We start from the raw sequence: 16,093 nt of genomic DNA, 5'->3' as shown, positions 1-16,093 counted from the left end.
TAGAGTATGGTCATTATACTGCAAACTTTTCAAATCTTCCTGGGTTCTGAGCTGTGCCTGTCTGTGCGTTGTACATGTACCTTTACGTAATATATCCTTCGCCCACGGCCGATGAGATCAGCCACGGCTGCACTACCTAGCGGTAATTAAGCGGTTATTTAATAGACAAGATTCTCACACCGCGACGCACACTTACATGCATATGAACGTGTTTGAGTTAATATAGCCGTAAAAACGGGAACTCCATCTTGTATTTATTCAATTGAACATTTGAGTGTAAATGAATATTAATGAGCGATATTACTCCAAATCGTACACATCGTAAGACATAAATTAATGGTTAGTTAAATTTGTTTATGTAAAATATTTTAAAAACTGTTCAAATAATGTTTTAAATCACCCCCCCCCCCCCCCCACACACACACAAATAAAGCTTTAAATGGTGATCATCCCTCGCACATGGCTGAGGAGAACCGGCGCGAGTGGACAAGTAATCCGCGGTCGGTTCGTGTTCTTCTACATGTACCTTATCACGCGTTCATGTTTCATATTTTGCACGGACACAACTATATTTTATTATGTTTTCAACTAGTATATTCGTTTAAGATGAAAAGATAAATTCATTAAACTTGTACAGTTGATTAAGCATTGATTTATAGATAGCGTACAAGGTAGTTTAAAATCAAATTATAATCAAAGTTCCATGTAACATGTTTGCGGTAGGTGCTAGCACGATATAAAAAATGTCCTGAATTGAGGCATTCGATGATTTTTTTAAAAAAATTTCACATGAATTTTAAACAACTTTAGATTAGATTTTATCGGTCACATATTAATCACTTCTGTAGTTTTTCTACATGGTCGTTCGTTTCTTTGTAGAAGCGAACTCATTGCAAAAAAAACAAAAACTCACTAATGTAATCTATTGTTATTTTTATAGATGTTACAAAAATGGATCTTTTATACATCCATGGATACAATGTATACATAATATACTCAACTCGTGCGGATTGTCATATATATGGGAAAATCAAACAATATGTAGTTATAACTGGCTTAAGTCAATAGTTAAAGAAATATTACAAATTTAAATCAATTTGTACAAGATTGGAGAAGTATTGTAGATAACTCACCAAAATGTATTAATTATAGAATTTTTAAAACAAATCTCAATTTAGAAAAGTACTTGTTGATTTTACCGACAGATCTACGGATCACGTTTACAAAATTACGAACATGTAATCATCGATTCCCCATTGAAACAGGTAGATGGCATAATATTGAAAAACATTTAAGAAAATGTACAATGTGTGATTCTAATAGTATTGGGGATGAATTTCATTATATTTTAGAATGTACATATTTGATAAACGACAGAAAAATGTTTTTACCCAAGAGATATTATGAAAACCCAAATATTATAAAATTTAACGAGCTCATGAATACTTTTAATGTAGAAAAACTAAAAAACTTGTCAATATTTATTAAGAAAATTTTCAAAGTCTGTTCTTCCAGAAACCAACTTTAACAACTTATTGTATTGTGATTTTAACCTTTTTTTGGTCATTATTACTTCTACTGTACATGTGATCCTTGACTGTATTCGTGTACATTTGTATATACTGATTTTGAACCTCAAATACCAGTGAACTGGTCTTGAGCGAATACAGAATTGAATTGAATGGCGTACAGTGTATAGATTATTATAATCTGTTCGAATTAAATACCATGCGTAAAGATTCCCATAATAATTACTAGTAATTGCATGACTGTGTACATTGTAGGCAAATCCCTGTGTGTTAATTACTTCTAAGACTCTTTGTTTTCCGTTAACAGTGGTTTAAATAATTTTCAGATAATTAATAAAAATTTTGGAATTTAAATTGTATGCTTCATCAAATACTGATTCCGATTACCTTGAAGTCATTTATTTTCCATTGGCTATTGACAAAAAAAAAGAGACGCTTGACCATCCAATGAAAACAAATACACAGAGTTTGATTGACAGGTTCAGCCAGGTGCAGGAGACACCCGATGTCCGAGGTTATGTGTGCTGCTTGTACAAAGTCGAATGGTCTCAGTAAGAGTTATCGATGTAAATAAATAAAAAAAAAAATATATGCTTATCAAAACATGATCGTTTAAGTTACAGCGAAGTACATTGAAGCGTTTATAGGGGTTTACTCGAGAAAAGTTTATACCTAATGTTTTGACTGACCTTTGTCCAATCAGATCGTAGCTGGGCGGAGTTAAGACATTGCCGCTCGTGACTTGAATGAGAGAAAGAAAAGAGAGGGAGAGAGTGAATTGAGTAAATTATAAGTGGTGCCGATAAAGGAATAATCATTAGTTATAAACTTGCAAACACATTAATTAAAGTCTGTATATAAAAATTACATGTATATCCTATATTGTATAACTTTAAAGCGTTTTAAAGAACGATTGTGAAAATTTCTTCGGCCGCGCGCCGTCGACAACATGCACATGGATAAGAATGACGTAGCTTATATCCAACTAAATTTCCTAGCATGGAGTCCGAGAATACGGACATTAAATATTTTGAAATGCGAACGCGAGGTATCCCGATTACTTCCGAATGAAGAAAAGATGTAAACATTTCCCATTATAAATATCCGTAAGAAAATTGTTTTCGTTCCTGTGAAATTTTATGAGTGAAAATTGTTCAATAAAGATATCTTGGATATATTCCCTTTCATCAATTTCAGTTGTGTTTCTTTCACAGGTATGTGTATTTTTATTAAAAATCATCAACAATTGATGGAAGCAATAACTTGGGACATACTATAGACCGTGATTTGTCACTTTATACGATAACTATTGTTGATAGATAGTTCACTCATCTGCGTCATCTATAATTTACTCCATTAACCAGTTAACCTATTCTCTCTCTCTCTCTCTCTCTCTCTCTCTCTCTCTCTCTCTCTCTCTCTCTCTCTCTCTCTCTCTCAAATTAAGTCACGACCAGTATTGTCTCAATTGCGCCTTCTACAATCTGATTGGACAAAAGTCAGTCAAAACACTACGTAACAACTTTTCTGGAGGAAATGCCTATTAAAAGCTTCATCATATCTTGTAGATTTTTTTTCATGAAAATACCTACATGTACAAAAGAGTTTTGCCAATCACTAACAGTTTAAAGTAATGTAAAACACGGGCGCCATTTTGAAACAATTAAATTGTCAGAGAGTTCCGAATGAAATCTGATGAATGTTTCACGCGGTTCTCGCACGCTTTGCCCGAAACAGTAAACGGTTTACACGAAACGCTTCACAATCACACGAAACGCTAAACGGTCTACACGAAACGTTTCTCGCACTTAAGTTGCACGTTTTTGGTGTAGTAGTACGTTTCAGGGTCTGTAAATTTTGTCATCACGCAACAATTCTAAACTTGCACATAGTTTTAAAAAATTTAGAAATATTTTTTAATAAAGAAGTTATCTTAGAGAAAAGGTTACGTGTTTTGTAGGCGGGTTCGGTTTTTAAATCAAAGTACTGATGTACTGACGGGAGTTGATTTTATCGAATATTATTTATTTTAAAATCAACGATATGCTAATTTGCTTGGCAAGTAGTTTATAATCTGCATTTGAATTATGCACATTTTTATAATATGATTTCTCTCACTTTTCCGACAAGAATTTCGAGAAAACCTCTAATGAATCATGTTGTGTTATATTTTGAAATAGAATTGATTTCATCAAACTGTGTTTTGGTATTCCAAATATTTCAAAAAGTGTATGGATCCAACCAATAATGAACTCTAGTCTCGTTCAACTAGATGCTCGGCTGTCTCCGTTAATCTCCGACAAGTAAGAGATACCAGGTCACGTGATAGCTTGATGATGCGACCTCTAAATATAGACTGACTCTCTACTTGCCGGAGATGTAAGGAGACAGCCGATGGTTGAACGAAACTATATATTGAACTCTGGCGTAGGAATACACACGACTACAAAAAACTTCTAATTGTTCGTACCATTAAAAATCTGACTATTTCCAAGGTATTTATAAATAAGTTTCCTTTAAAAAAATGCTTCAGCGTATATAACATCGAATTTATCGATTATTTTCAAGAACGAAGTCTTGTCAGCGGCGATGATTTGTGCTTAGGTGCAAACACAGTTTCAGTTTCGGTTTGCTAGAGTAAGTGCATAGGAGAGATGATTAAAATCAACTCCCCAAAAAACACAATTCCTGACATGAATCATGAGTACATGTAACAATGTTTGCTACCCTCTGAAAATTTAACTCGCCATTAAACATCTCATTTTTAAAAAAAATGTTTGAAACGATTACATAAACTGTGTTCGACAGATAGTTTTCCTAAAACATTTTCTTTCTTTTTCAAAACATGTTTTATATACAGGCTTTCAATCACAACACATTTTTATAACAAAAGCAGAACTGAAAGTTTAGTCATTATAATTTATTGACACCATATCACATACATTTTCAACACGCAGCAACAACGGAAGACCTACTCGTGGCTTTGCCACGAGCTCTGCTCTAGTTTTATTTTCTTTTTCCTTTTAAGGTTGCACATACAGTGTTATTGCTTTTCATGCAAGTCTGAAAAATCATCTCAGAAATGTTCCCGTTAAAACAATAATTAAATTCGAAAAAGTGCATTTGAATAAAGGTAATGGGTATGACCCTTCCACAGGAGTATTCATGGCACCTGAGGACGGTGTGTATTCGTTCGCCTGGTCGTTTTTGTCGAGTACAGGAGGGACAGTGTACATAGCTGCTGTTGTTGACAATCAGGTACAGGCTAATACCTGCATCAATGAGCAAAAACGTACTCACATTCATACATCAGGACACCTTATCTACGAACTGAAAAAGATGAATAAAATATGGATTAGAACTTGGTGGCAAGCAGCCACTTACATGCACGCTGATAACTTTTCGTACTTTTCTGGATACAAAATCAGTTTCATTGATTGGATCGTCTGATTTTTCAATGCATATGCAATCGATCTGAAGTAAAAAAAAATGAATTCCATTTTGTGTTGTTTTTTTTACAAACTAGTAAAACGTGATTAGGTTTCAAAGGCCTAAATGCTTCAGGTCACAAATCAAAGTTGAAAAACATTCAAAAACAGTTCTTTCGTTTCGAAAGTTACACAAAGATGTGAAATCATTGGATGCTTTTCACACGTATAAGATAAATCCTTGCATTAATTGTTTGACAATTAACGTTAAAACAACCTCAAATTTTATTATGATCGTAAATTTAGGTACTTATTAAATGAAATCGCAGTTTGAATAAATGATACGCATTATAAAGTGAAAATAATTTTATGTTTCACAATCATAATCTCAAGGGTGAAAAAATCAAAGATTTTACTAAAAGTCTATTTACACTACAACAAATAAAACTTTTGTTCATGAAAGATGCACATGAAGAATCGGATATGGTTCGTGGACTCTTCAGGAATGAAGTAAACGTCTTTGTTGTCAATATGTAAATAATTCAAATGTATCAATTTTAAGACATTTTGAGTGAATACTGATGGATGCTCCGATTTCTGGTTCAATATTCTTATACATGCATGTGAAACTATTATATTTCATTATAATGACATATTACAAAGACGACTTATCCTCACAATTAAGACTTTTTCTAAAAGTCAGTACAAAGAGATAATTTAACTCAAAGCTCGAAATAACCAAATTCAAACACTAAATATCTCAGATAATTGCTTAATTACATATATGTGACATTAAACTATTAGTAATACTTAAACTGTACAAATATGTGTACGTGTCATATTTTCAATTGGATTGATCAAATATACAAACTTACAGATAATTATCATAATGTTAAAAATCTTCCCTTTTGTGAGATAATTTGTCGGTGAATAATTTTCAAACCTCTATGAAAATTTGTTTTGCCCTTTAGGTGAATACGCAATTTGATACCAAGAAAAATGATTTTTATAAAACAAAATAGTTTCTTACAATTAAAATAATGTTACGCGTTGATGATCATTTCAATTAGACATGGCTGATAAGAAACATGACTTTGTCGTTTAGGTATAGCAAGGAACATTTTAATTTCAGATAAAGTAACATTGCATCATCTGAACATAACGATAGATATTTATAAGACATATCAATATTACCATTAAAACATAACAGCTGCAAGCAAAATAATTGGCGCAATTATTTGTGAATTTAAACGTTAGAGACCTACTTAATCTTTAGTTGAAGAGGGATGGTTAATGAGATAAGGTTCAAAAGCAGATCAAATATGTGGTAATATAGAGTCATGATTTTACATTTTTTTCAGTATGCACTGAAATCGTAAAAGTGGAAGCAAAGACTAAAAAGGGAACGTAATACTCTTGTTATGTTTAACTCTTACAAAGATTGAATGAAAACTACCTCATTTTAGACGTTATACATGGAGTATCATGTTTCAATGTCTTTGAATCAATCAAACATGATTGATGATCGATCCTGTTTCTCTTTAGTGCATCATTTTTAATATTAGAAGAAATACTTTCATTATCCTATTAACATACTTTTGTTGTTGATGATGTCTAAAAGATGAATGGCCTCTGTATATGTACTGTAATTATTGCCTTTGTGTTTATATATTGTTACAATGACACATATTGTATAAAACTAATTGTGTGTCTCTAGTACAATTCCGACCAAAGCAAGAACTAACGGTTGAAATGTGAAAGAGTATGAATTAGAAGCAGCGCTTTTGTAAAAAGTATTAATACATGTATATACAAACTTGGATCCTTTTTACAATATTAAGGGTTAACACTTAAACGTTTTATTATAAGTCCATTAATTTTACGTTGCAAAGAATGCGACTTTTTGTGCAAGCTATAAATGTTTTGTACATGCACACTGAAAGAGAAGATGATTAAGTCGTTTAAAAATTGAAGTTGTATTTTGGGTCAAAGTACAGTATCAATAAATGAAACGTTCGATACTATTGACTACTAGATCAATTTCGTGGTAAATTGCTCGTTTATTTGCATGTGCAATTGAACTGTTACCTTAAAATGTATAAAAATGTTTAATAACTGTAATATTCTTAAACGAACTCAATTAGAGGTCTTACAAACATTTTAAACATATATACGTACATGGATTGTGAAATCCTCTATCATGTAAAAGGATATGATTTTTTTAAAAATTCAAATAAACCAATCTTTGTCCTTTGTGTGATTACCAAATATTCCTTAACTATACTTATACATGTCATAAAACTTTACACACTCTTTGATGAATTAAAAAAAAATCTTCATATTTCCCTTACAACCATGTAATAAATTAATTATTTTACCGAACGACATGTGATAATTTAGAATACATCGATGTATAATCGTTTTTCAATTCGATTATAAGCAATAACGTAGTTAATGTTTTCCGGTTTCTTTCTATGACAGTTTTCTGATATTAAAACGATTTAAAAATTCATTATTTAATTACATCGTATGCTCAACCTCGGGATTTTCACATTTTCACAAGCATCGATTAAAATTCGAGGGGGGGGGGGGGGGGGGGGCATGATGAAAAATAAGGCGAAAGGGAAATATGCAGTTTTATTGCCCTGGCACGTGATTGTCTAGAACCAATCAGATGTTGCGTTATATAGAATAATCACATTGATAAATGTGTTTATCAACAGAAATGCCACTGGTTGACTGTTTTTTTTCTTTTTAAACCTTAAAGAACTTAATTTCTGTTTGGAAATCTCAACTTTGTGAGATGTGACCCCTACATTTTAATTTCAGATAAGACATTAAATGTATTTGTATGTCTATTTGTATGCAAAGTTTTGGAAAAAATGACATTCATTTGTATTTGCCTTTGAAGCCACCAGTAAAGCAAGATTCTTTGAACTTTGACTTAGATTTTACTTTTATAGTCACTACATGTGTTCAACTTCATACTGTATTAAAATCACAGCTAAATAAAAGTTCAAACTATAAATATTTTTGTTTAATTTCTTCAAATTCTAAATTTCTATGTCAAATTTTAGCTAAAATTTCATGAAAATTATCATTTCTGTTTGTTTATCATTCCAATAATTTCCAAAAAAATGGCTTGTGACAAAGGTCACAAATAAAAAAAATGTATATTTTAGGTCCCCATCTTTATATCCAAGTGGTTTTCGGATGATTGACATTACTATTATTTCAGGTGCCAACCTCCTAAATCAAAATATTCAGGAGCTCTTCAGGAGCCTCAGTCTATAAACAATTATAAAATATGACTCTTCGGTGGACGATGTTGCTAAAATAAAATCTGTATTCAATGATTAAGATTTGGAGGTAGTTAAATCACTGAAATATGTGTTCGAACACTCGGAATGCAATTACGCGGATATTCATTGTATTTGTTATGTAAATGTGCAATTTGGAGGTGAAATCGATTTATTACATGCAATGATAATTAAGATGGATAGAAAGATGGTCTACCTCGAACATGAAATAACAGATTTACGTTCTCGTTCAATGCATAGCATTTTGATTCATATCTTCGCGCACACCCCCGGCGAGAACTTATCAGAGAGCATTCCTCAGCTTATTCATGAAAGTTTTAGGGGTGGGAGTCTCGTTTGTACGTATTCACAGGAACAGTGTAAAGGGCACGATGAACTCAAGACCAGTGTCAATAACCGCAAAATTTGTTGACAGATGCATAAAAACCGACATTCAGCAACCACAAAAAGCTAAGAAACTGCAAAGGGCAAAATTACCATTCTTCATAACATCGAAAGACCCACCAGTAGTACTTGAAGAGCACAAAAGGTTATATGCCTACAGATTCTCTTCGGGAGCAAAGGTGGAGCGAGGACGGTTGATCTTACCTTATGGTGAACATTACCAAAACCCTGTTCCAAAGATTGAGACGGCGGATGCCTAGCAGTTAACACCGGACGAGATCGATGCCCTACAACTACCAACAAATTCTACGCAGCCTAATAAACTAAAGGGTTCCGATATTTTTGCAACGGGTGCAAAAGTTAGCTCGGTGGGAGAGGCCCAGGACCTATACAGAAAGGTGTGTGTTGGTCCCGATTCGGCGGAGGCAGATCACCGTGTTCTGATCTATAGGTTTGTATATTCCGCGGGGGAAATTCACAAAAGTTTCTTGGATGACAGAGAGAACGGTGCTGGGCGACGCCTTCTCCAATACATGAAAACAACCCAAATAAACAATATGGGCGTGGTCAATACGCGCTGGTGTGCCCCCAGACACCTTGGTCCAGTCCGTATTATTTATTGTGATCGGCTTCGGCCAATCACAGTTGTGGCCATATGACGCATCCCGCAAATTTAACTATTTTCGCACGCATTGCGCCTTGCACTATTTTATGTACTATGCAAGGACAACCTTAATTTATTTAAATCTTTAATTAGACGTAGATTACTAAAAACGTTACTTCTTATCCGTTTACCTTAAAAATAAAACATTTATAGAGTTACATACAGTCATAATAATTCAAATCACGTTTTTTCACATATGCGTAAGAATATTGGTCGGAAGTATAATTCGCCTACTAAAAGTAAAGCTTATTCATGCCTTGCCATTTCGAAAATCAATAAAACGCATTGGCGTCGGAAGCAAATTGAAAGTGGGGGGGGGGGGGGGGCTAGACTAATCCTCAGAAATATTGAGAAAAAACCCTAAATTCCCAAATCATCAAAATCCTAATCCGGGGGAGGGGGCTAGTGTGTCTATGACTCCAACTTCTTAATCTTTCAAGGTAAATTAAGGAACAATTATATTCCCGGCGAAGAGGCACATAGCAGAATAGAGGATTCAGCGAATATCCGATGTAGTGTCGCTGATTTGTCGCGGTATTTCACTGAATGGTCGTTTGTTCTTTTTCTGCTAAATAATACCCAAAACTGTATGAAATATGCACTCACATCCTCAAAAATTAATCAGTCCTTTCTCTTTTTTCTCTTGCTATCGTTTTTCTTTCACCCTCTTACTCGAGTGAGACTTATCAAGGAAAATTTTGCCCAGACTGGTTTAATTTAGTGTCTACATTTCTTAATGGAACGAAATGTACCAATATACCTGTAATTAATAATGGCTGATATTAAAATTATATCGGTTAATTGTCAAGGATTAAATAATATTAAGAAAAAATATTTTTCAATACTATAGACAACTAAATTGTAATATATCTTTATGTTTAGTAGACACACATTTTACTGAGGAGATGGAACAAGATATTAGAAACGAATGGGGCAAGGAAGCGTGTTTGAATTCGTTTTCCTCAAAGTCAAGAGAGTTGCCATTTTCTTTAATAACAAATTTGATTTCAAAATACATGAGCAAATCAAAGTACATGCAGAGAAAACATGGAATTTATTAACACTGAGTATTTCAATAGAGAATAGAAAGTTAAGCTTAATATTATGTTTGTATGGACCTTATGAGGATACACCAGAATTTTATCAGAATTTGAGCAATATTGACAACTTTCAAAATGATGAGATGATTATTGTTGGAGATTTAAACTTGGTCAAGTCAAGATTATTCTGATTATTTACATGTTAATAATCCAAAAGTGAGGGAAATAGTCTTAGAGCATTTGATTTCTTACAATTTAGTTGATATAATCTATAGAGAATTTCATCAAAATGACAAGAGGTATACTTAAAGAAAACTAACACCTCTGAAACAAGCACACTTAAACTTTTTTCTTATTTCAGCTTCACTTTTAAAAAAGGTTAAAAATAGTGATATCATGATAAGCTTATCTACTTGTCAGATCTTTATGTTGACTTGTCAGAAAATAACCATATTGACTAGAAACTCAATATATTTTGTTGTTAAAGCGTGTTAGTGCCACTAACTGCCATTAAGTTGTCATCATAATATCTGACAAGTCGACATAATGATCTGAAAAGTTAACATAATTATCTGACTTAAGAAAATTATCATTCATATTATAAGTCGACTGGTCAAATAATGATGTTGAATTGTTAGATGTTATGTCGTCTAGTCAAATATTTATGTCGACTTGTCCAATAATTATGTCGACTTAAAAGATGCTAATGTCGACTTGTCAGATCCTTATGTCGACTTGTCAGAAAATATTATTTCAACTTGATGGCACAAATTGGGCGTGGAAGGGTTATAGTGTAAAATTTTTTAACACGTGGATAAGTGACAAGTCGACATAATTATCTGACAAGTCGACATAATTATCTGACAAGTCGACATCAAGATCTGACAAGTCGACATAATTATCTGACAAGTGGTGGCAGATCTATGCCACCATACTTATCAGATCACCCTCCTGTACTTATCTCTTTCAAGTTAAATGATTATAACAATGGCAGTGGCCTTCACGCTTTGGAAAAGTAACAACTTTACTCCCTTTTAAAAGAAATAGAATATGTGCAAAATATTTTTTGAAATATTAGTAGAATTAAAATGCAATATGCAGTTCCAGTCAGTGTACAAAAAAGAGTCTATTCTGGATATTAAAGATTCTGAAATCCAATTTACAATTAATGACCAGTATTTTCTAGAGACATTGTTAATGGAAATTAGATCTAAACTATCTCATATGCAAGTTATTTAAAAAAAGCAAAGGACAAAAAAAAAGGAAAAGGGGTTACTAGGACAGCTTTTAGAATTACAAAAGGAGTTTGAAAAACATAAAGATAAAATAAATGAAAAGAAAAAGGAATTAGAAAATATAAGAAATGATATGGTCATGGGTAGTTTGGTGCGTTCATGTTTTAAATGGATAAACGATGGAGAAAAACCAACTAATTATTTTCTTAATTTAAAAATCATCACTACACTAGTAAAATCATTACAAAGATAATACTATCAGAAAAAAATGAACAGATAGAAAAAAGTTCAGCAAGAGGGTGATTCAAATGAACTGGAGAACTTTTATGTAAAATTATATGCAAATAATTTGATGACAGCAGAAAGTACCAATACAGATATTTCACTTAGTGATATTCCTAAAAAGTATTCTGTCCCTAAATGAACTTTTAAAAAATCAGTTGAAGGATATATAACACATAAGGAAGCTTCTTTAGTTTTAAATAGTATGTCAAACAAAAGTCCAGGCAGTGATGGGTTTACAGTTGAATTTATAAAAATATTCTGGAATAAAATAGGCTACTTTGATTTGTTGTTAGATCTTTAAATCATGAATACAAGGTAGGAGAATTATCATCTACTCAGAAACAAGGAATTATAACTTGTATACATGTACCCAAGGAGCGGAAAGAGCAAATTCTCCCTTGATATTGGTAACTAGAGACTTATCTCATTGCTCAATGTTATATACAAAATTGGGTCAGGATGTATAGCCAGCAGGATAAAAACTGTTCTAAATAAAATTATTAGTAATGATCAAACAGGTTTAATCTCTTGAAGATATATATTCTGGAAAATAATTAGACTGATCTATGATCTGATGACAAAGGTCAGTCAAAACATTACGTAAAATCTTTTCTGGAGTTAATGCCTATTAAACGCTTCTATGTACTTCGCTGTATTTGAACAAGAAATTGAAACGAAATAGTGAAATTAAAGAAAAATTGGAATATCTTAAAATCGAACCGAGCCCGATTGGAAATAAACTGATCCCGGACGAAATCATATTAAGTTAGAATGCATCACAATTTTGCAAAATGTCAGGTTGATTAGCTGTAAAACGGTTTGGTCTTTTACTGACTTTATAATTCATATCAATTACTCAGAATAAACTGCTGTATTTTTGTAAAATTTCTATTTTAAAGTAATTCTGACCGGGATTAGTTTTTTATCGATCGGGATTGGTTCAAATTTGATAAATAGCAATATTTCTAAAATTTTGCATTTTCGTTTCAATTTCTTTGTAAAATATCATTGTTTAGTAAGCACTTTATGTGAATATATGTTATTATTTCAATTTTATCTATAGATGAAAAAGAGATTATTAGAATCATTCATTTTGCCGAGTGTTGGATAGTGAAATTCCACCGAGGGGACAAGATTCGTGCATCTTGGCCCCGAGGTGGAATTTCACTATCTCACAGGAGTATGTAATGAACGATTATTTTTCTCGCATTATTTTGCATGAAAAAGGATGTTCGACAACTTTCTCAATTGACGTTTAAAAGTGTATAATCGGTTTATCCCGCCGCGTACTACAAATAGTGCAAGTGAAGAAGAGATCATACGACACTATTTTCAATGAATTGAAATTGTGTAGTCAACTAAGCAAAATAATTTCATCACTTATTATTTTCTTGGAGCACATGATGTTCGTTTACATTTTACAGCGGCATAGGAATACAGTGTAAGACAGAAATTTTTTACACTGCTCTCTCACTTGACCAACCGATCTCACACCGGTGGTTATGCGAATAAAAAACAATTTTGATTTCAGATATATCTTTTAATTAAAAAAATTAAATACTTGACCAAACGATCTTTGGCATTTGTTTGTTCATAATTATGTTACACTTTAATTGGCACCAAAATAATTTTGATAAGTCGGAAACCAGACACAGCTCCTCCCTTAATCGCGACGAATACTTGGTTACATTTCTTCCGTGTTACGTTGGAAGCTTGTTGCGTTCATATCTGTTCAAACTGAATACGTGTACAAGACGGCAGGAATGACTCGGGCCTCGATAACGGTGGGATTTTTATTATATTAAATGATGCATGCGCTATTTAAGTCATGCGCATAACAGTGGTGAGGATACAAACATATTAATCTCGATAACTTATCAACTATCAGGCCGTAATGACATATAACAAAGTAGAAAGGTTCTACTAATGTTTGCCCTTATTGCTTGGTGCAATTTTGTGTAACATGTTTCACAAAAAATATATAAGATTAATGGTTAATTCAGATGATTGTTAAAATGAAAAATTGTCGGTCATATATTTGGGTTATATCTACAGTTACTGTATATTGCTAGCATTTGCGCCTTATTCAACAACAAGCGAAACATACAACAGAGAGGTTTGTACTGAATGCACGTTTTCTATTCAAGTAAAAAATTATTATTCGAAAAGAATTAATTTTGAGTTTTGTTTTAATTTTATTAAGACGCCACTTAAACAGGTTTACTTTTTATTTATCAACAAACATGTCTTCAAACAACGGAATTATTTTATCACAACGTAAATATTAGACATTTTGTTTTACCTGTAATGATGTCTTCACGAGTAATTAGAATGCTTTACATAATGATAAGCCTTTTTAGACATTTAATTTTTCGTATAATTCATATTTACCTCAGGACAACCTATTTCAAACTCTCTTTTGCAATTTACTCAGACGAACTGCTAATTTTATACATTCTGCATTTAAATTAAGACAAAGTAAATTCTCGTGCATGTATTAAAAATTATTATTTAGTGTTTACAGTGACTTAGAGGTTCAATGGGCCGGGTGTTTGATATATGTAATTGTATAGTACTCGGTTGTAAAAGGTTGTAACACATGTCACTATAATAAATGATTTACTTACTTTAATTACTTATACATATACGTTATAAAACAGACCTAGATGGAAATAGCTTAATAACTTTAAAGAAAAGCGGACTACTTTTAATGGTTTTAATATTTTAATGAAGAATTTGTTTATGTATTTATTTAACTGTCTTCACACGTCATTTACATGTGTTTGTATGTTTTAGGAGGGTTTTTAACTGTGAAAGAAATCCACAATCACAATTCAGACAAAATAATGAAAACCATGATAATCATGTTACATCGGTTTTTTTCTTCTATAAACCCTCTATTTAAAAATCATCAGACTGAATTTTGTTTTTGGTTTCAGAAGAATGTCAGACCTAACGCATTTCATGTTTGGTTTGTGTATTTATGCACTAATGCAAAACATTCAAGCAACATCTCCATCCCAATTTATAGAGGATATTAATGGTTACAGAAGGGCATGCAAATCAATAGGATGGGAACCAAAACAAGGTATGGATACATAAAACTTGATGATATTGATATTTATTCGATTATCTGATTTTATGTGAGTATAATTTTTCATTTTAGACTGTGTTGCTTACAACGTTATTGCGTTCCACGCAAATCTGAAGTCCCATCTGAACAACGTTCCTGTTAACTCAACAATAAAGTTTGAAAATGTCCAGCTGAACAAAGGCAACGGTTACGACCCTATAACAGGGATATTTACTGCACCAGAGGACGGAGTGTACTCATTCGCCTGGTCATTCCTGTCTCAAGCTGGGGGTACGGTGTACATTGCTGGTGTTGTCGACAATGTTGATCACGCGCATACTTGCATAGAAACTCAACAAAGCAAATTCATCAATACCTCAGGTCATCTTCTTTACGAACTAAGAAAGGGAAATAAAGTATGGATAAAAACTTGGCACACTCCTGCCACATTTATTCACGCTGGATTCTACACCTACTTCTCGGGGAGCAAAATAAATTCAATTTAACCTTTATATATTATTTATTAGACTGAAACATGAAATGTCTTTTGTAAATAAAACTAGTGAATGCACATTTTGACTTGAATTTAGAATATTGATTTATATACTTGTTAAAACTCTTTCCGAAAAATGCAATGGTGTTACCTACAAACTAAGACAAGTTATAACCAATTAAAATGTTATATGTTTTAAAATCAGAATTTGGTTTCGTTTTCAAAGCGTAAACTTTTGCTACCTAGCTGTGACAATACCCATTCTTCAAACAGGTGAAGAAAAATGACAATTATGAAAAACTTATATGGTAGAGTGTTAAAATATAACTAGCATGCAATAATGTGAATCGTCTTTGGCACCTGCTGAAAATTGGGTTACTGTAATTAAGAATAAACTTTTTGAAATAGGTCTAGGACATCTATGGTATGAACAGGAGTATATACATTGTGAAACCTATTTTCCTTTAATTAAGCAAAGAATCATTGATCACTTCAGGCACGTAGCATCGTTTTTGAAAGTGGGGGGGGGGGGGGGGCAGACCCATCCAAAAAATCTTGACAAGCAAAACAAAAACAAAACAAAACAAAATCTTCAAAATCCTGATCCGTGTGGGGGGGGGGGGGGGGGGGGGGGTAGACTCA

At 32.7% G+C, this 16,093-nt stretch overlaps 1 protein-coding gene across 1 annotated transcript; it reads left to right on the top strand.

Annotated features, from left to right (window-relative positions):
* The first annotated feature begins 9,027 nt into the window (after nucleotides 1–9,027).
* On the top strand, nucleotides 9,028–15,525 carry LOC128157883 (collagen alpha-1(VIII) chain-like). Its single transcript, XM_052820545.1, has 3 exons — nucleotides 9,028–9,112; nucleotides 14,825–14,973; nucleotides 15,052–15,525. The coding sequence occupies exons 2-3, from the start codon at nucleotides 14,829–14,831 to the stop codon at nucleotides 15,462–15,464; spliced, it is 558 nt and encodes a 185-aa protein (XP_052676505.1). The 5' UTR covers nucleotides 9,028–9,112; nucleotides 14,825–14,828; the 3' UTR covers nucleotides 15,465–15,525.
* The last annotated feature ends 568 nt before the right edge of the window (nucleotides 15,526–16,093 follow it).

The sequence above is a fragment of the Crassostrea angulata genome, chromosome 8 (genome assembly GCF_025612915.1).
Source record: "Crassostrea angulata isolate pt1a10 chromosome 8, ASM2561291v2, whole genome shotgun sequence".
NCBI classification, from domain to species: Eukaryota; Metazoa; Mollusca; class Bivalvia; order Ostreida; family Ostreidae; genus Magallana; species Magallana angulata.
The sequence above is the reverse complement of the archived record's forward strand: the minus strand, read 5'-3'. Positions and strand labels throughout refer to the sequence as shown.